Here is a 20,874-nt window from a genome sequence, read left to right as displayed (position 1 = left end):
TGAAATTACATGGAGGGATGGCCAGTCAAGTTCAAGGGATGAGAAGATAGGAAGACTACAATTTTAAAAAGCCTAATGAGTAATTAATGTCTAAACCTATTGAAACTCAGAAACAATTTGTTCCAATTTGCAGAAGAGGGAGAACTTCTGGACATACCCATGCAAGACTTACTAAGAGACAGCCGCATGAGAACTGGTCAGTAAGGTTGTGAGCTGCCATGACAGAGCATTGGAGTTCTAGAAAGAACAACAAACTGCCCCTATCTGGTAACCAGCTTCTGTTCCTGTCCCCTAGTTTCCCTCCTTCCTGTCTTGAACCTGGAAGACCCAGAGAAGGGGCGGAGGAGTGGAAGAGCAGACCTCACTTCTCTGACTTGGCAGGACTTGGAGGCATCTCTCTGGCCTGAGATGGGTGTAGGAGGAGGTGGCGGGAGGAGTCCTTATAAAGCTTTCATTCATTGCTTTCTTTCATTCCACTGAGAGTTATTGCGGCCTGTTGTGGATAGGCTGTTCCAGGCACTGGAAATATATCAGTGGACAAAACTGACAAAAATCTCTGCCCTTGTGAAGTTTACATTCTAGGGACTGACAGTAAACATAATAATATAAAACAGGTGATGAGTGCTGTGGAAAAAAGAAATAGGAGAGTAGGTAAATAGATGGTGGGGCATGGAGGAGGAAAGGGCCTCAGTGAAAAGGTGGGATTCCATTCCCTTGAGGGAGGGAAGTAAACAATCTCCATAATTAAGGAAGGCAGAGGGAACAGCCAGGGGAAAAACCTCTGAGGTGGGATCTAGGAAGATCAGTGAGATAGATGTGGCTACGGCAGATAAATGGGGAGAGTAGACGTCTTCTGAGAGATAAGGGGTGGCGGGGCTTTGTTCTTATATTTCAAAGTGACAAGAAAAGTGGAGTCTGGACCATAAGAGACTGAAAGGAGGAAAATGTGAAGAGGCATACAGGTTTCCCTGGCTATCCGAAAGCAGAGCATTCCTGTAAGTCGAAAAGCGAAGAATAAATCCCTCACCCCCAACCTCGCTTTCCCTAAGTTCAGTTTACGAAAGACCTACATTAGTACCTATGTTCACTAATGGAAGGAAATCCGAGGAGGACTGCGCCTTTTACGAAAAAAGCTATTGCTCTAGTAATGCAGGTCTTCTGCAAGAGCCCGGATACCACTATTTCTTTTTTAGCGGCTCTACTAGGTCCCACCCTCTCTGGGCGCAACAGCCCAGCGAGACCCCGCCCCTCAGCGGAAAGACAGCCCATAAGACTCGCCTCTCCCACCGTGGTCCCGCCCACTCTCGGAGAGACAGCTCATAGGGCACGCCCCTCCTACCGTGGTCCCGTCCCCCTACGGTGAGACAGGCCGGCGGGGCCCCGCCCCCCACCGTGGTCCCGCCCCCTCTCGGTGCGACCGCCCAGCGAGGCCCCGTTCCGCCTCTGTGGTCCGGTTCCCTCTCAGAGTGGCAGCCCACAAGGCACGCCTGTCCCGTGCGCCGTCGCGTTCCCACTCCCGGCCAAAGACCAGCTAGGCCCATCTCAGTTTTCTGCGGGGCCGTTCCGGTCCGCGCCGTGAGGACTCTCCACTAGGCCCCGCCCCGCTCAGTGCGACGCAGTGCTGGGCCCCGCCTCTCCCGGCGTGGTCCGGCCCTGCCTGAGCGCTCTGGCGTCTGGGCCCCGCCGGGCCTGCCACACCTAGCGCCCGGCACGCACGCCCCGCAGGCCCCGACCCTGCCCCGCCTCTGGAGCGTCCACGGTGGTGCCTCCGGGTCGCGCCGGCTCTCGGGCCCGCCTCCGAAGACGTGGAGTGCTGCTGCGGCCGGTACGTGGGGGAGGGGACGGCAGGCCCCCTCCCTGTGAGCGGCGCGGAGCCGGGGTCTGTGCAGAGCTGAGCCGGGGCTGCCCGGCGGCGGCGGGGCGCCACCAGGGACGCCTCCGGCCGCCCTTCGTTCTCGGGGTATCTCCCAGTGCTGGCAGTCCCAGGAATGGGGAAGTGGGACCGGGATGGGCGCAGATGCGGGATGGGGGAGGGAGGACTGAAGGTGTTGGGGAATGGCAGTCGCAGGTGGGGCCTGGGGAGAGCCGAGGTTTGGGGACGGGTTATGGGTGGAGGATTTAGTGATGAAATGTAGTGAGGCCGAAACCTGGGGCTGGAGTCATGCTGCGGGCTTGGGGGTCTTCGGAGCTAAGGAGAATGAGATCGTGGGTGGGGGTGGAAAAGACGGCGAAGCTTAAAGAAGGGCGTTTTTTGGAAGGACCAGCTCAGCGGGGCTCCGGATTCACGCTTCCCGGGACAGTCCGGGGAGCAGGGGACAGTTAAGGATATGTCAGAAGGAAGTGTGGCTGGAGCGAACTTGCAGGGTCATGCTCTCTTTCACATCAGGGTGATTGGGTTTCCAGGCTCTTGACTGGGACACATCGTACATTTCAAGAAATAAATGCAAGTCAGGGGCAGTGCCTGGGACACCTGAGCAATGTGGATGGAAGAGTTCTCCTATAGGCTACTTCTGTTTTCCCGGTGCCTTCACAGCGCCAGCCTTGGTGTGCGCTGTCTGCTGCAAAACATGTGCCAGCCGCCAAGACTGTGTGCGGAGGGTCCGGACTTAAAAATAAGTACAGTTGAGGTTCACTCAGACGGAGTTGTATCCCATTCCATTAAATCCTGTGGAGTTTAATTTTTAAAAATCTAATCCCGTGTAGTTAAAAAAAATCTTTATGATTTGTCTCCTTTGAATTTGAAGTCACACTAACCTACAGAACTGGATGTTTTCTTTTTTTTAAAGATTTTATTTATTTATTTTTTAGCGAGCGAGAGAGAAACAGCATGAGAGGGGAGAGGGTCGGAGGGAGAAGCAGGCTCCCCGCGGAGCCGGGAGCCCGATGTGGGACTCGATCCCAGGACCCTGGGATCATGACCTGAGCCGAAGGCAGACGCTTAACCATCTGAGCCACCCAAGGCGCCCGAACTGGATGTTTTCTAAGGGCCTTTTTTTGTATGATACAGAGTTTTCAGTTCACTGTGGAAAGTAGACCATATCTGTTCTGACCAGGTATTGCTGAAAGAATTGTAGAATTGCAGGTGAAGAATGAAATTTAAAAGATCTAAAATAATGGAAGGGAATAGAAAGGACCTGGTAAATGGGAGTGTGTGCACTTAAAAAAAAAGCCAGTGAAACTTTTTTTTCACTGTAGAAACTTGGAAGATTGAGAAAAAATATAAGGATGAAAATTAAAATCCCGTGTAATTTCACCAATCCTGTTAACATTTGGGTGCAATTCTTCTTAATTCTTTTTGTATTTTATTGTCTATTAAGTGTACATGTTACATCATTGGGGTCATGTTGTTATATTACTGTTTGCTTTTCCCCCCCCCCACTTGGCATTTTCCTGGATCATTAAGAATTCTCCTTAAACATCTTTTTAAATGGTTGTATGGTCATCATATAGATTCATTCTTTTATCACATATTAGAGTTTAGTTTTGTGTCAAGTGCTATGCTTACGGATGAGATTCAGTGTTGCTCCAGGTTTTCAGACATTATTCCAGCCCAAATAAGCAAAATCTTGGCAGTTTGTGGCATAATGAGAGTAGATAGAAAGTTTGAATGAGAAGAGGAAATATTGTTGCTTCACTTTATCGGTCAGTCCATGGCAAGGCTCAGTTGGGTGATTCTGTGCGGAGGTGGCCTTCTGTTGGTGCAGCATCTAATCAGGCCTGGGCTTGGGCTATTGTGGCCAGCCTGTCTTCAGTATGTCTTGTCTCACCTCCTGCATCTTCCTTTGGAATCCTGATGCCACCAGGTTCCCAGGTATGGGAATGGGCCTCACCAGCTTCCCTACCTTGTCAGTGTCACTGAGTCACTGAGCATCAGATTCTAGTGAGGGTGGGTGTGTGCAATGCTGATTTTCCACTATCAAATTAGCCCACATCTTATATAACACCAAGCGGCAGCTGCCTTAGGTCTCAAGGAAGGAATGTCCCACAGTTGCTCTCATAATTAACTGCCTCTTGGAGGTTTCAGAGGATGTCTCTAAGTTGTCCTTACCCTCCGGGCCTCTGGAGGGGTCCTGTCCTTCCTTCTAGCCCTGGCCATTAAAATTGCAACTTTTCTCCTGAGGAAATCCCTCTCATTTTCCAGCTCAATTGGTGTAGCCCTTCATTTTTCTCTCACTGATGTATTCCTATTTTGCTTCATGACAGAGTGATTTTGTAATTTTGGTTTATGTTTCTCCTTGAGTCTGAAATAAGGTGATTTCTGAAGACAGCTGGTACATTTCCTTCTTACCTGCCTCTGAATTTATAATTCCATTGGCTCCCCCCCCCCCCAACTCAGAAAGAGAATACAGGGTCTCCTATTCTTTTCTTAATCCTTGATAAAATATGCACATACCCCCAGTCCCCCAACCCCCCACCCATGGCTGAACTCACAGTGTGCTTCTCTTCCTTTGTACGTTTCAACCTGTATGGCCAGGATTTATCTTTTACTGTAGGCAAGTGATTCCAGTAGCTAATATAAAAGTCACATGAATCCAGTTCCTTTATAGGCCTCTCTTTGACCCAGCGTGCAGTTCAGCACATGCTAAGAGCAGAATTTGGGGTGGCTATCCTGTGCCGCACAGCATCTGTGGAACTACATGCTCTGCCTTTTAGTCATTCCTGGCTGCTGTCCTGGCTGACAGCCTGGATAAAAGGGGGAAATTTGTTGTGGTTGCAGAAATTGTTCTACCTTCCAGTGCCTAAGAAGACTGCATATGTTGAATCATTGTTTGTAGATTGGCCCCAGCTGGGACTATGAGCCTCTCTTCTGTACCCACACTTAAAGCCCTCATGTCCCCCCATCTGGTATTTTGGTCCCATGTACTGGTCGTGTGCATGGTAATGGTGGACCAAGTTCTTATTAAGATCCTCTGGTAAAAGCAGATTGCAGAACTTAGCTTAGACCAAGGCTGCCATGAGGCTTCTTTTCAGTATATTCACGCCATTGGGCTATCCCATTGGGAGAAGTGAGTTTAGGGCACACCTGGATTCCACTGACCAGTTAACTGTAAAATTGAGTCCTCCTTACCTGTACCCTGCTGCATGCAGAACGCAGGGGCAGGAATCCCCCAAAGGAAAGGGCATCCCAGAGATGTTCTTATACAGAGACAGAAATTCCCTGAGCAGTATGTTCCCCCTTGGTGGGTTACAGGGACCAGAAGAAGAGAGCACGGGAGGTGTAGCAGGGTGGGGAAGGGGCATCTTAGGTAACCAGGTTTGCACAGTGTGGCTCAATGGATGGCATAAGTGTAGGACAGCTGAAAACCGCAAGCATGAACGGAGCAGAGTTGGTCCTTAAAGGACTGTCACCAACAGTGTTGAAACCTCAAGAGCATTTAATGTACTAGAGCCTTAAAGGGGTCAAGGCTTACCAAGCTCCACTAAAAAGCCTTAGTGGGCATTCTCCCCCAGCCCCCATCCCCATGGTTCACGTTGCTCAGAGCAGCGTCTGCACGACACTGGCATTTGTGTTAGTCTGTGAGACTTTTGTGGAGCTAAAGCATGCTGCTGCACAGTTTGGCCAGGCCAGTGTTTCTTCTAATGACAAGGCTGTAAAACTGACTTTATTGACTCAGTTCACAAAAAGAAAAAAAAAAAAGATCTTTTTCATATTATTCAAAGACCACTGGATTTCAGTCCTATATCTGCCACACTGGTTGTGTGATTTTGGGTCTTGTGAACATGATACAGTGAGGTCATGGAACTAAATGACCACTGAGGCTCCTTCTGCTCTAAAGATTCTATCATTGTGCAGCCCCTCTGGGGCTTTTGGCTGTCTCCTTCTGCATAGGAAGGGGTGTGCCTAGGTACTGAGTCCTTTCATTTTATATACTGTTGGACAGAAGGCTTTTTCATGGTTAGTGAACCTTTACTCCAAACAATCTTTAAAGTTAGGCAACTTCTTTTGGTATGTTTTTAATCTGGGGACTAAAGCAAAATATTATCTTGTATTATACAGTTTTAAAGAAGTATCATTTGGCCTTTACTGAGGGTATATTTTACACTACTGTTGAAAATGTGGGGCTTCTATACTATTCTATGTACAACTATATATAATGTATATATAGTTCTATATACAATTGTATATACAACATATAGAATATTGTATATAGTTCTATATACAACTGTAAAAGCCATTTTTTTCTAATTATTAAAAAAAAACCTTGCTCATTAAAATTCAAATCAAAAAGAAAAATGTAAAGAAGAAAATAACAATCAGCTTAAATCCTACTACTTAGACGTGGCAGTTTGGAGAAATATATCTGACTAATCATTGGTGGCACATTTATTACGCCTGGGTGGCTTAGTCAATTAAGTGTCTGCCTTAGGCTCAGGGTCCTGGGATCGAGTCCCGCATCGGGCTCCTTGCTCAGCGGGGAGCCTGCTGCTTCCCCTGCTTGTGCTTGCTCACTCACTCTCTCTCTGACAAATAAATAAATAAAATCTTAAAAAAAAACCTGCACACAGTAGAAACTGAAATGTGAGTGTTCCCACACATGGTTCAGGGTGGGAGCTCTGGTCTCTGGCCACCGGAGTTTAAATCCCAGCTCTCCTGCTTGTTACTGTGTGACATAGGACAAACCTACTTAACCTGTTTGACCTCAGTTTTCTCATCTGCTAAATGAAAGTGTTGGAGTTTCTTCCTTATGGGGTTGGTGTGAGAATTTAATGAGTAGCCCAGTGCTTTGCATGTAGTAAGTCCCCAGCAAAAGTTAGCTAGTGTTGTCGTTTTGCTATTAGTGTGGATTGTGTATATCCATAAATGGGATCACGCTTTGCATTTTTTTATACCTTACAATGTGTTATAAAATGTTCTCCATGTTAATATAGTTGCATCTGGACGCTAGTGTTGATGGTTCTGTTGTATAGTTGTGACACACTTTATGTATTTAGCCTATCTCCACTTGTTAGATTTTCAGGTTGTCAGTTGTTTCTTTGCCATAACTAAAACACAAAAATAAATAAGAAAGAGAGAAAAAAAGAAAGTTGTAATGAACTTCCACTATATATTTATTCTATTTTATTATCTCTTCGGCATGAATTCCTAGAAATAGCATTGTTGTGTTGAATAGTAGGAGTATTTACTATTACTTTTCATACTGCCACTCTCCTTTCCGGAAAGATGGTATCAAATTACTACATCTGTCAGCCATGGGTGAGAATGCCCAATTTTCTACACCTGTGCTAGAACTGGATTCTGTCCACCTTTCAACTTCAGCAAATCTGAAAAGGGAAAGGCATCTTCTACTTATTTTGCATTTCACTTATTAGTATGTTTGAACATCTTTTCAAAGTGTGTTAGCTGCTTTGTATTTCTTATTTTGTGACTTGTGATTTCAGTTTTTTGTATTTTTTTGTTGATTTGTAGGAACTCTTTGGATATCAGAGATAGTGACACTTTTGTTTGTAATATATTGGAAATCTTGTTAAGGTTGTCTCAAGTAACGAAAGGCGTATAGTATCTCAAATGAGAATAAATCATTGTGCAAATATTATGAATCTCTAGCTGGTGCTCATATACATGTTTGGAATGGAAACCCGCATTTAGAGTCTCAAAGAGATTGTTTTATGACCTGGTCATTATGAATAAGGGAGGCCTTTTATTACTGACATTAGGCAATGCATAATTGCCAGAAAACTGCCACCTTCGATGCATGTCCACATGTACCGTGCTGAACCCTTGATTGTGCCCTTAACCTAACCATTCTTTCCAACATGCCTTTTTATTTACTCTTTACCATGTCCCAGGTCAGCGACCTCGGAGTTATCCACGTACCTTTTCCAAGTTGAAGGGTGTCTGGTTCTCAGCCTCCCTTCCCAGAAAGTTAATCCCACCTCCCCCGGCTGCCCCGCCCCACCTGGTTACTGCTATTGTAGTCAGGCCTTGTGTTAGAATGATTTGGTGCACACTTGCTTCTGCTAAAAGACTGTGAGCTCCCCAGAAGGGAGATGGGGACCTGACTTACTTTTGTACCTTCAGACTCTCACAGCATGGCTCAAAATAAGTACCGCATAAATGTTCGTTGCATTTGATATTTCCTTTTAAAAGTTGATGATGCTTGAGCCTCTGTAGTCTACTGGTAGATTAACCATTTTTCCCAACCTTTTGTTATGAAAAATTTCAGAAGTTCAGGGGAATTGAAAGATGAAAAACACTCACAATCTTGCCCCCTAAATTTACCTATTGAGATTCATATCACTCTGACATGTAGCTAATCCTCTGCTCAGAAACCTACAGTGACTCCTTTCTGGCCACTGGAGCAGATGTGAACTGTAGCATTCCTTACCCTTAAATGGTCACAGCTCACAAAATGTTGCCCTCTCTGCTGGGTCAGGCCAGTCTTACTGTTCTTCTCCCATACTGTCTTTATTCTTGCATCATTGATTTTACACATGTTGTTTCCCATGTCCTTCCCAAAAGGAAGAGAACATGCTTCTCTTCCTTTTTTCTTGATTGAAAACTTTTGCACATTAAGTGTTTTGAGTTCCCATAGCTCTAATTGCTATCTTTTATCATTCTTTCATTCTGTACAATTCCTGACCACATTATTCTAGCTGTTGGAAGGGGACTACTGGGTCCTATTTTGATCTGGTTACCTTCATAGAGCCTAGTGTTCTGACTTTGGATTTGGCTGGCTTTTTTAGAATAACATTCCTGAAGCATTTGTGCTATGATGTGAATCCAGCATTGATTTACAATACCTATGTTGCCCCAAAACTATGCTCTGTTAGAGAAAAACAAAAGCTTATCACTGTAAGTCAGATTACTCTGGTCTGTTTGATCAGCTTGTCACAAGATCATGGTTCACCCGAAAGAATGGAAAGGTGTTCTGTGGTGTTGGTCACTCCTTTTGCGATTGTTCCCAAGAATTGATTTGCACTTGCACTTTGGAGTCATTAAAACTTACATCAAGTATAAAGCTAGAATAAGTAAGTCTGAAGTCTAGGAATTGTCCCTGCCGTGAATCACTGGGTTAAAGAGATTCACATGAAAAACGTTTTAGCGAGAGGCCATTAGGCCTTAGTGACTGATGCCATTTGTGAGGGTCCAAGTTGACTTGAGTATTTTTCAAGCTTGGAAACGGAGATAAAGATGATATTCCCGAGAAAGAAAAACTAGGAAGGGAAGCTGATGCTGGCGACATTAACTCCATACTTAAACATGAATTCAGACTGTGTCAATTCCCTGCTCTTACTGAACTGGTGACTCCCATTGTTTATTTGACAAAGCCCAGTTCCTTTGTAATCAGGGTCCCTTGTTAGATACCTGCCATTCCCATGCGAGCACTCTACCCCCCCACCCCCCACCCACTGGTAGTGCCACAGCCATACCTAATCACTTGTGTTTCTCTGATACTGTTGGCTGTTTTTCATTATTATTTTGTAGGGGAATACTGTTTCCTCTACTTAGAATGCTATCCAAGTCTCGCCCAGTAAATTCCTATTCATTCTTCTAAATCCTGTTCAGGTGTCACATCCCTTGTAAATACTTTCTTACTCTTCCTGTGTGAGAGCACATTTTACACTGCTGTCCTTCTTTTACCTGAATGTCCTCCCTACTGTGTTCTGAGCTGCTTACGGAAAAGGATGGTGTTCCCCCTGACTTCATACGGGCCTAGCTCACACGTGTGCTCTGAACCATTGGTTGAGCCTGTCATATAACCCATCTGGATCATGAAAAATTTTCCTTTTTCTTGGAAGCCAGAATTAGGTGTAGTTAAGAGAAAATACAAATATATATATTTGTCTATATATTTCTCTTTTCCATTGTAACCCATGTACTTTTTATTTTATTTTAATTTCAGCAAGTTTGTGGAAGATGAAAGTGACCTTATCAGCTTTGGATACTTGTGAGAGTTCCTTCACACCTTTGGTCGTCCTAGAACTGGCTCAGGATGTCAAAGAAGAAACCAAAGAATGGCTGAAGAACAGAATTATCTCTAAAAAGGAAGATGGAGGTGAGTAAAATAAATATAACTCAGACTTAGTCATGTTCAGTGACTAAAAATATTTTTTTAAATGTGTTTTACAGTTATTTCATTGATGTATTTCTAAAATTAATATCAATTTCTTTGCTCTTTATTATTTATCTGGACTTGAAAGGAGATCTTAAGTCCACATTAGACTATAAGCAACATGAGTGGTTTTGTTCACAGCTATAAATACTATGTCTAGTACACAGCCTGTCACATAGTAGGTCAATATTTATCAAATGAATGAACAAGTATCTACTGAGTGCTTTTTATGTGTCAGTTATGATGCTAAGGGAGAGATTAATATGGTCTGTGCCTGCAAGGATGTTACTGTCAGTGTAAGGAGACTGAATGCCACCTCCTGGAAATTGAAGTAACAGGACAAAAAACCCGAAAGAAAGAGCTGTTACACAGCAGTGCATGATACTTAAAAATGAGTTGTATGTAAACTAGCTGGAAGAGTAAAGGGAAGACAGAGGTGGCAGTTGGTGATGGTTTTGGGCTGGAAAGGGATGACTTTATAGAAGCCAAAGCTTAGCCCTCTCCTGAAGGGCAGAAAGGGATCTAGATTGGGTGAGAGGGTGGAGGACATTTTACATGAGCAAACACTTCATAAAACTATACAAAACAAGAATTGATTTGCACTTGCACTTCACCTAAAACTTCATCTAAAACTTCACCAAGTCTCCAAACACTGAATAAAACTTAAATAGACTGTTTTTAATAAAGATTTTGACTGTAACTGAAATGGTTCCTTTATAATAAAACCTTGAATCCTAGTGGAATTTTTAAGTTTTTGCAAACAACTGAATCAAAAGAAAACTTAAAAAAGAGTACCTTCTTACTGAAATCTGAAGTGTTTCCCTGGGTTGGAGTCTCTTCTTTAAAATTCCTATGATGGAAGGACATTTGTAGTGCCTAAGAGCGAGGGACTCCAGTGTATTCCCAGTCTTCCCTGCTCACTGTGTTGCCTTCAGCAGAGAGACACAAGGATAGGGTGGGGGTGGGCACCTTTCTACACTGCTGGGAAATATGAAAAGAACATTGCAAAAAAGTATTCTCATCTTTCAGGTAAAAGTAGTGGATTTCACACTCAGGTTTACTTTTACTCTCTTTCAAACATGACAATAAAAGGATTTTTTTAAAAAAGAGGTAAGTCCAGGGGCGCATGGGTGGCTCAATTGTTAAGCGTCTGCCTTCAACTTAGGTCATGATCCCAGGGTCCTGGGATCGAGCCCCACATTGGGCTCCCTGCTCGGCGGGAAGCCTGCTTCTCCCTCTCCCACTTCCCCTGCTTGTGTTCCTGCTCTCGTTATCTCTCTGTCAAATAAATAAATAAAATCTTAAAAAAAAAAAAAGAGGTAAGTCCAGTTTAACAAAGAAGAAAGGAAAGAATATAACAGCAGCACCATTTTGGAAGCTAGGAAACAGGTGGATGAGTGGTAAATAACTTCTCAGACTTGAAAAAGTCAAAGCTGAAGCTGGCAGGGATACAAATTGAGGTTTTGCAGTTTAAACCAAAGACTTAGGTATTAGTGACTTTAGGGGCTTTTGGAGGTGGAAATAAGTGGTACCAAGAAAAAGAAAAAAGAATTGGCTGAGATTCATTTAAGAAATAGATCCCCCGTTCCCTTCTGTATTCTACCATCACAGCAGAAGACTGACTTTTCTCTGCAGAGGGGTCAGATGCTTGGATTTTGGCATGGGGGCTTTATGCACAGTTGAAGATAGAGATTCTGTACTGAAAATAGGATAATAACTGATTATTATTACCCCTATCCTCCACCCCACCAATCTCATACCTAATTTAGTTTCTAAAATATTAGCAGCTAGATTCAAATCATCTAAGAAGCAGATTGAATAATCTGTCTTGGGGAGTCTGATCAAAGACAAAATAAGCAAAGGTGCAGAAATCAGAGAGTTGACCATGGAAAACCTGGCCAGATGACTGTGCTTAAAGGCTATCTTTAATGAGCTCCATCTAAGCCTTCAGAACTTAAGTACAGCCTCCTAGAACCCCTTTCTTAAACATGCACATATAATAAAAGATCACCAAACATCTGAGAAAAATCCCTAACATGAAAGAGAAAGCTAAAACTAAACAAACAGATAAAAATAGCTAACTCTGCAGAAAAAGAAAACCAAGAGAAAATTTAAAACTCAACTCTCAGTAATGAGAAGGTATGACAGACATTCTATAAATCGAGTTGGATACTGTAATATATTCATTTAGGAAAAAAAGCTCATATAAAGTAGAAGTATAAAAGCAAAATTTAAAAACTTGGTAAAAGGGTTAGAAGATAATTTTGATAAAATCCCCCAGAAAGTAGAGCAAAAGGTACAGAATTGGGAACTTTGACTGAGAAAAAGTAAGGAAGTTAGAGGACTAGTCCAGGAGGTATACATCTGAATAAAAGGAGTTCTAGAAAGGGAACAGAGAAAAAGGAGAAGAAATCATCAAAGGAAGACACTCAAGACTGATGCCATGCTTTTTCAGTTGGAAAGGGCCCACCCAGTGCCCTGCACTATAGATGAAAATGGCTTACCATTAGAATGTTCTGGAACCCTGGGAATGGAGAAGATACGACAAACTTCAAGAAAGAAAGACAATAGGTCACACATAAAGGATCAGACTTCTGAGCAGAAACATGGGAAGCTAGAAGGCATTTTCCAAAGGAAATCAACTTGTAATTCTTATTTATTGGGAAGATAGATTTGAATTGTTAATACATTTTTCTTTTTTTTTTTTTAATTTTATTTATTCATTTGAGACAGAGAGATACAGAGAGCAAGCATGAGCAGGGGGAGAGGTGGGGGGAGAGTGAGAAGCAGACTCCCCACTGAGCCAGGAGCCCGACGTGGGGCTCCATCCCAGGACCTGGAGATCATGACCTGAGCCGAAGGCAGATGCTTAACCATCTGAGCCACCCAGGCACCCCATAATATGTCTTTCTTATATCAAACTAGAAACAATACTTATTTAGAATGTTTTCCTTTTTGAAACTTTTCTAAGATTGTGCTTATCTTTTATTTTTGAAGGTGCCCAGCTCCTGTTTAGACCACTATTAAATAAATATGAGAAAGAAACACTAGAAAATCAGAACTTATATCTTGTCGGTGCCTCCAAGATTACATTGTTACTGGGTGCAGAAGCAATAGGTTTGGTAAAAGAGTGTAATGATAACACTATGAGAGCCTTCACATATGGAACCCGACATAACTTCAAAGATTTTGATGGTGAGTCCCAAGATTGTTTTTATCAGAATTAATTTATCTCAAAAATAAGCTTTTGATGAGTAGGTCAGGGGTCAGCAAACATTTTCAGGAAAGGGCCAAACTGTAAATATCTTAGGCTGTGTGGGCCATACGCTTTCTCACAGTTATTTGACACTGTCCTTGTAAAGCAAAAGTAGGCTTAGACCGTAAGAAATGAATGGGTGCAACTGTTCCACTAAAATTCGCTTTTAAAGTATGGTCCATGGGCCTTTCTTTGCGATCCCTGGAATAGATGAGCATAAATTATTGTGACACATGTAATTTATTTATATTATTCTATCCTAATTCTCAGGATGGTGAATGTTCACTAGCTTGATACAGAAAAATCTTATAATGAGAAATGCAGTAGTAGTTCAGAATCGTAGAATTGCCATTTTCCTGGTAGGGTAACTGGTTCTCTTCTGGTCTCACAGGGGGTCCAGAAGAGAGTGGTTTCTGGAAAGCACTGAGAAAGCCAGGCTGACCAAGATGTCAGAGTGGGAGTTTGGCTTCAGAATAAACTGGTCCCTGCCAGAGCTTTTAGAGTTAGTAGAAGATGTGATATGATTAGGCTTCTTCAGACTTACTCTGGATTTGTGTATCTTAGTGCATAAATGATAATGGTAAAATTCACCACATTTAAGAGGATTCACTTGCCAAAAAAAATACTGTTTTCTTTTTTAAGATTTATTTATTTGAGAGAGAGAGCGCCCGCACGAACAGGGGGAGGGGCAGAGGGAGAGGGAGAAGCAGACTCCCCACTGAGCAGGGAGCCTAATGCTGGGGCTCGATCCCAGGACCCCAAGATCATGACCTGAGCTGAAGGCAGGCACTTAACCAACTGAGCCACCCAGGCACCCCAACAGTACTGTTTTCTTATCAGACTATCTTCTCCCACATTTATGGGAAGGGAAGGGCCTGGGCTTGCGAGTTTGGAGGAGGAAAATTTGTCATACAGCCAAACTTCAGTTCCATCCCTAGTTAGAATAGTGTTAGAATTAAAGAGCATGTTGCCTTCTGCTCGTTGGTATTAGATAAGATCAAGCAAGTATCTGCCATTTGGATGTTTGTACTATATTCTATAAGAACTAGTACTGTATGTAGTCCCCCCGCCTTAGCGTGGGGGGGACACATTCCGAGACTCCCAGTGGGTGCCTGAAATAGCAGTTAGTATGTGCTGTTTTCTTATAGACATCCCTGTGATAAAGCTTAATTTGTAAACTAGGCACAGTAAGAGATTAACAACAACAATAATAAAATAGGACAATGATAACAATCTACTGTAATGAAAATTATGCAAATATGGTCTCTCTGTCCCTCAAAGTATCTTATTTTACTGTGTGTACCCTTCTTCTTGTGATGATGTGCTGATGAGGTGAGGTGAGGTGAATGACCTAGGCTACCACTGACCTTCTGATGATAGGTGAGAGGGAGGGGATCAGCCACTTCTGGACTGTGATTCACGGGGGTAGCTAACTGCCCAGAAAGCACAACTGCAGATAAGGGGGGACCATTGTACAATGATTGAAGAATTGTATTATGTGAAGGCAAACAATATTTTTATTCTTACAGAATATCTAATGTGCTTTACATTCTGTTTAATTTAGCAGTTTTATACTTTGCTTACTCCTTGTTTATTGTTTATATCATCATTTCTATAATCCCAAGTTATTTGAATGTTACTAATTTTATTTTGGCTGTTACTGAGAAAATAACTGGAAATTTTTGCATTCATTTAGATGACAGTGATGACTTCCTTACAGTGGCAGAATGTCAATTCATTATCAAACATGAGCTTGAAAATCTTAGAGCCAGAAATGAAAAGATGATCCCTGGTTACTCCCAGGCAAAGTTGTATCCAGGAAAATCATTATGTAAGTCATTGTATCAACCAGCTTCATGAATACACATTATAATGCAATTATCTTTTCTTAGTAGACATGAATAACTAATTAGAAAGGCTTTATTTTTTTTTCCTCTTGTTGAAAAATACATAGAACTTTACAATAACTTATTTTTTCGTGAACATATCTTTTGCTACTAGAGCTTCATTATATTGTACCTTTAGATCAATATATTTGTCCTGTATGGTTTGCTACTTATTTATCAAGGTCTCGCAGCATTCAGTTAGCTTAAAATTGGATGTGAATACATACATATATTACTCATGTTAAGATTGGCAAAGTTTCCTTTATGTCCAGACACTCACTCTAGGGAGCCTGGGGAGGAATGAAAACAGGAGCCATCGTCTTTTCCTGGACACCTCTTTCCATCTGCTCTCATCTCAGTGAGTGGGAACTTGGGAGCAAGGCTTAGGAAGAGCACAAAGTGACATAATACCTGAATGCAAATCAGCAGTTTGTAACTTCGTGTGTCATTCCATTTGAGTGAGAATACTAGTTTGCAGATGAAAGTGCTCACTACAGTGTGTGATTCCAAGGTTGCCTCAAACTCCCCCAGATGGTGGCCAAGGCCTCAGAGCATTTTTGCCGCCCAAATGCACTTCAAACATATAAGCCGCTGTGTTCTCTAGGCAGTATAATACTATCTTCCAGTCTTCCCCCTGCTCACCCCAGGAGGACAGATGCCTGAGAACCAGTCGACTGCCTTCTCTTTGTTGATATTGTCTTTTGATGCATAAAATTTTAAAATTTTCATGGAAGTCCAACTTACCTATTTTTTCTTTTTGCCTGTACCTTTGGTGTCATATCTGAGAAATTATTGCCAATGTCATGAAATAAAATCCAAGGTCATGAAGCTTTTCTTCTATATTTTCTTCTACAAGTTTTATAGTTTTGGGTCTTATATGTAGGTCTTTCTTTAATCCATTTTGAATTAACTTTTGTCTCTGGTGTTAGGTAAGAGTTCAGTTTCTTTTTTCTTTTTTTTTTTTGAGGGTTCGGTTTCATTCTTTTGCATGTGGATATCCAGTTTTCCCAGTACCATTTGTTGGGAAGACTGCCCTTTCCCCATTGAATGGTCTCAGTACCCTTGTCGCAAATCATTTGATCATATATGTGAGGGTTTGTTTCTGGCCTCTGTTCTATTACATTGGTCTATATGTCTGTATGCCAGTACCACATTGTTTTGGTTCCTGTGGCTTTGTGGTCATTTTTTTTTTTTTTTAAGATTTTAGTTATTTATTTGAGAGAGAGCGAGAGAGGGAGAGAGAATGAGCATAAGCCAGGAGAGGGGCTGAGGGGGAGGGAGAGAATCTCAAGCATACTCCATGCTGAGCGTGGAACACGATGTGGGGCTTGATCTCACGACCCTGAGCCAAGCCAAAACCAAGAGTCGGCTGCTTAACCAACTGAGCCACCCAGCACCCCAGCTTTATGGTATGTTTTAAAATCAGGAATTTTTTTCTTCTTTTTCAAGATTATTTTGGCTATTTGAGGTCCCATGAAATTCCATATGAATTTTACAGTGGGTTTTTCTATTTTTGCAAAAGTCCTCACTGGGATTTTGATAGAGATTGCATTGAATCTGTAGATTGCTTTGGGTAGTATTGACATTTTAACAATGTTAAGTCCCATGAACATGGGATGTTTCCATTTATCTATGTCTTATTTCATTTAGCATTGTTTCGTAATTTTTCATTGTGTGAATCTTATATGTCTTTAGTTAATTTCTAAGTATTTTATTCTTTATTATGCTAGTATAAATGGGATTGTTTCCATAATTACCTTTTCAGATAGTTCGTTGTTAATGTATAGAAATGCAACTTCTTTTTGTTTATTGATTTTGTATCCTGCTACTTTGCTGAACTCATCTATTAGCTATGACAGTGTTTTTGCAGAAAAGTTAGGGTTTTCTACATAAAATATAATATCACTTGTCAACAGAGATAATTTACTTCTTTCTTTCTAATTTGGATGCATTTTATTTCTTCTGTAATTGTTTGGGCTAGAACTTCCAATTCTATGTGGAATGGAAGTGGTGAAAGTGGGCATCTTTGTCTTATTCCTGATCTAAAGGAAAAGCTTTCAGTCTTTCACCATTCAGTATGATGTTTGCTGTGGGCTTTTCCCAGATGGATTTTATTATGTTGAGGTAGTTTCCTTCTAGTCCTAGTTTGTTGAGTGTTTTTATCACAAAAGTGAATTTTATTAAATGCTCTTTCTGTATCAGTTGAGTTGATAATGTGGTTCCCCCCCCCCCTTCTGTTATTATGGTGTGTTACAGTAGGCCAGTTTTTGTACTTGAACTATCCTTGCATTCCAGGAATAAATTCCACTTGCTTGATATATGATCTTTTTACTGTGTGGGTGAATTGAGTTTGCTAGTATTTTGTTGAGTATTTTTGCGTCATTGTTCATCGGGTATGTTGGTCTGTAGTTTTCTTGTAGTATTGTTGTCTGGCTTTGTATCAGGGTAATGCTGGCCTAATAGAATGAGTTAACAGTGTTCCTCATCAATTTTGGGGGAAAGTTTGAGAAGGATTGGTATTGATTCTTTAAATATTTGGTAAAATTCACCAGCGAAGTTGTCAGGTCCAGGGATTTTCTTTGTCAGGAGATTTTTCAGTGTCCTTAGTAATTCAGACTCCTTACTAATTATAGACCTATTCAGATTTTCTATTTCTTCTGACTTATGGTAGGTTTTCATGGTAGGTTTTGTATTTCTAGGAATTTGTCCATTTCATGTGGGTTATCTAGTTTGTTGTTAGACAGTTGTTAATAGTACTCTCTTACAATCCTTTCTATTTCTGCAGAATTGGTAGTAATGTCCCCATTTCTATTTCTGATCTTTGTAAGTTAAGTCTTCTCTCATTTTTTCTTATTTCATCTAGCTAAGTATTTGTCAATTTTGTTGATCTTTTCCAGGAACCAACTTTGGTTTCTTTAGTTTTCTGTATTGTCCTTCTTTCCTCTATTTTGTTTATCTCTGCTCTAATCTTCATTATTTCCTTCCTTCTGCTAGCTATGGGTTTAGTTTGTTCTCCTTTTTCTAGTTCCTTAATTGTAAAATTAGGTTGTTCATTTGAGGTCCTTAGCCACAAATTTCCTCCCTTTCTCTGTGTCTCCTAAGTTTTGTTGTGTTTCTGTTTTATTCATTGCTAAATATTTTCTAATTTCCCCTGTGATGTCTTCTTTGATCCATTGGTTGTTTAAGAATGTGTTTTTTTAATTTCCACACATTTGTGAATTCTTCAGTTTTCCTTCTGTTACTGATTTCTAACTTTATCCCATTGTGGTCTGAGGATACTCTTTATGATAGATCTTTTAAATCTGTTGAGACTTAATTTGCAGCCTAACATATAACTGATCTATCCTGGAAAATGTCCCATGTGCACTTGAGAAGAATGTGTTTTTGGTCCTTTATTGTCTGACTTACATGTAAACTAGATTTTGTGGACTCTCCTGTCTCTGAGTTATACTGTAGATATATGCTATGGATGCTTTTATTTGTTCTCCTTGTTGATCTGTATGGCTTTTAGGGAGGTATCAGGAAATTTGATTCTTACTTGTCTACATTCCCAGTTATCTGCATATGTCTTGATATTGATTATATTATAGCAGTTTTTGTTGGACATATATATTTTCAATGTATAGATTAAAGATTACCATGATGGGGCGCCTGGGTGGCTCAGATGGTTAAGCGTCTGCCTTCGGCTCAGGTCATGATCCCGGAGTCCTGGGATTGAACCCCATGTCGGGCTCCTGGCTCCGCGGGGAGCCTGCTTCTCCCTCTGCCTCTCTCCCTGCTCATGCTCTCTCTCTCTCTCTGTATCTCTGTGTCTCAAAATGAATAGATGAAATCTTAAAAAAAAAAAAAAAAGATTACCATGATTGCAGAAGAATTTTTTTCAGTAACCTTTTAAGAGTTACTTCGTTGTATTTACTTTTTTCTTGTCTTTAGGTAAGCCAATTATGTGTATGTGGGCTCTTAAATATTCTCTGAAATATTTTTAAGGTTTTCTGTAATTTTCTTAGGCTTGTCTACCATTTTCCTGGCTATGTTTTCAGTCTTTCCTGGTAGCTTTTTTTATGACTTTGTATCTGTAGTAGTTTTGTGTGTGTCTTAAATCACTTTTCTGAGCTCTCACCTTCAGCTCTTATAGCTCTTCTTTGGGTTTTAATTTCAGAGAGATGGCTTACTTTCATTTCTTTAACTTTCATTTCTTTAATTTCATAGGCTTTCATTGCTTGCTATAATTTCCTGCTATGTTTCTTTTCTGCCTTTGTTTCTGGTTGCCTTTTTCCTGTAATGTTTCTGCATAGTTCTATGCCAGTTACTTGTGGTTATTACTTACTTTCTAGTGAGCCCTTGTTTTTCCAGACCACTGTCTTTTCCAGCAGATGCAGTTCAGGAGTCCACCATGAGTCCTTTTTGCCCATATCTGGACAGTGGGGCAATCCCCACCCCTCGTGTCCAGGAGAACCCTGCCCTCTCCTCCTTGACCCCACTGTGCAGAGGCATGGGTGCTTTTAGCTTAGCCTGGGCTGACTTTTAAAGCCTCTTCTCATGGTTTGTGATTTGGATTTATAGGTTTTTTTCCTTACTTTCATCAAAGATAGGTGTTTCCCTTTATGTGTCTTGTTTCCTTTGTTGTTTTTAACTTTTGTCATGAACAAGAACAGGGCAGAGGTGTCTTTCTGCCACTATTTGTTACCAGGAGTTCCACATTCTGTATTCAGGCAGTTGTTTGGTGCCTTTACAGAATTTTAAATCTTTCTTAATCTCTTAGTGGGAATAAGACACAGCTGGGTACAAAACAGACTGAGGCACCGTCTTGGTGATTAATGTCAGCATCCCATTTCTTCCTGTTTATCCACATTATTCAGATGCTTATGTGGAAGCCCCTGCTTCCTTCTGCTAGTTTCTGCACCAGGTACATCCTCTTTCTGCTGCTGGGACGGAGACTATGTGTACATTCCCTGCAGATGGGGCTCTGGGGCAGCAGCAGTTTTCCAAATGTTCCCAGCCGCTTCAGAGAGAAATTTCCAACCGAATGAAAACCTTGAAGGCAATATATGTAAATGGATTTTTCTTGGGTGTATAGGTACCCTGTCTGGTGTCCTAAAGCCATAATAGAAATAACTTTCTTGCTGGCAGGATGAGGCTTTATAAACAAGGATCCTCCCTCTCTTTCTTTCTTTCTTTTTTTTTTGTAATGCATATAAAGATAAAATCATCTCATCATGGTCATTTGAAAATTTTTTATACATCTGAAGTAAGAATCATATTTCCATTATCAAGGCTGGATTTTCAAAATCTGCATTATTCTCTTCCTTTATATCTTTGAAAATGTGATCCCTAAAATGCTGTGTTATATCATATTTGGTTGAAGAAGAAATGGGATGTGCATATGGGATATGTATAATTATAAAGTGTGAACTGTTTTCAGAGTGCATATTTTAGAACTAATAAAACTCAGAGTAACTTAAAATCTTAGATTTCCATGAGGTTAATCCATAGCAATAAATGGAAAAGCTTTTTTTTTTTTTTTTAAGATTTTATTTATTTGTGTGTGTGAGAGAGAGAGAGTGCACATGAGTCGGGGGAGGGGCAGAAGGAGGAAGAAGCGGGCTCCCCGCTGAGCAGGGACCCCCCCCTTCTGGCCCCCCCCCCCCGACACGGGGCTCAATCCCAGGACCCCAGG

The 20,874-nt window shown here is 41.5% G+C and overlaps 1 protein-coding gene across 3 annotated transcripts in view; it reads left to right on the top strand.

Annotated features, from left to right (window-relative positions):
- Nucleotides 1–1,647: 1,647 nt before the first annotated feature.
- Nucleotides 1,648–20,874, top strand: part of ANO10 (anoctamin 10) — a 226,720-nt gene continuing 207,493 nt past the window's right edge. For all 3 annotated transcript variants that reach the window (XM_044920851.1, XM_044920854.1, XM_044920849.1), the window contains exons 1-4: nucleotides 1,648–1,825; nucleotides 9,846–9,998; nucleotides 13,053–13,250; nucleotides 15,008–15,142. In XM_044920851.1, coding sequence (XP_044776786.1) covers nucleotides 9,860–9,998; nucleotides 13,053–13,250; nucleotides 15,008–15,142 — 472 coding nt within the window. In that variant the 5' untranslated portion in view covers nucleotides 1,648–1,825; nucleotides 9,846–9,859. The remainder of the gene's footprint in view (nucleotides 1,826–9,845; nucleotides 9,999–13,052; nucleotides 13,251–15,007; nucleotides 15,143–20,874) is intronic.

Source organism: Neomonachus schauinslandi, chromosome 1, assembly GCF_002201575.2.
Source record: "Neomonachus schauinslandi chromosome 1, ASM220157v2, whole genome shotgun sequence".
Classification (NCBI taxonomy): Eukaryota; Metazoa; Chordata; class Mammalia; order Carnivora; family Phocidae; genus Neomonachus; species Neomonachus schauinslandi.
The sequence above is the reverse complement of the archived record's forward strand: the minus strand, read 5'-3'. Positions and strand labels throughout refer to the sequence as shown.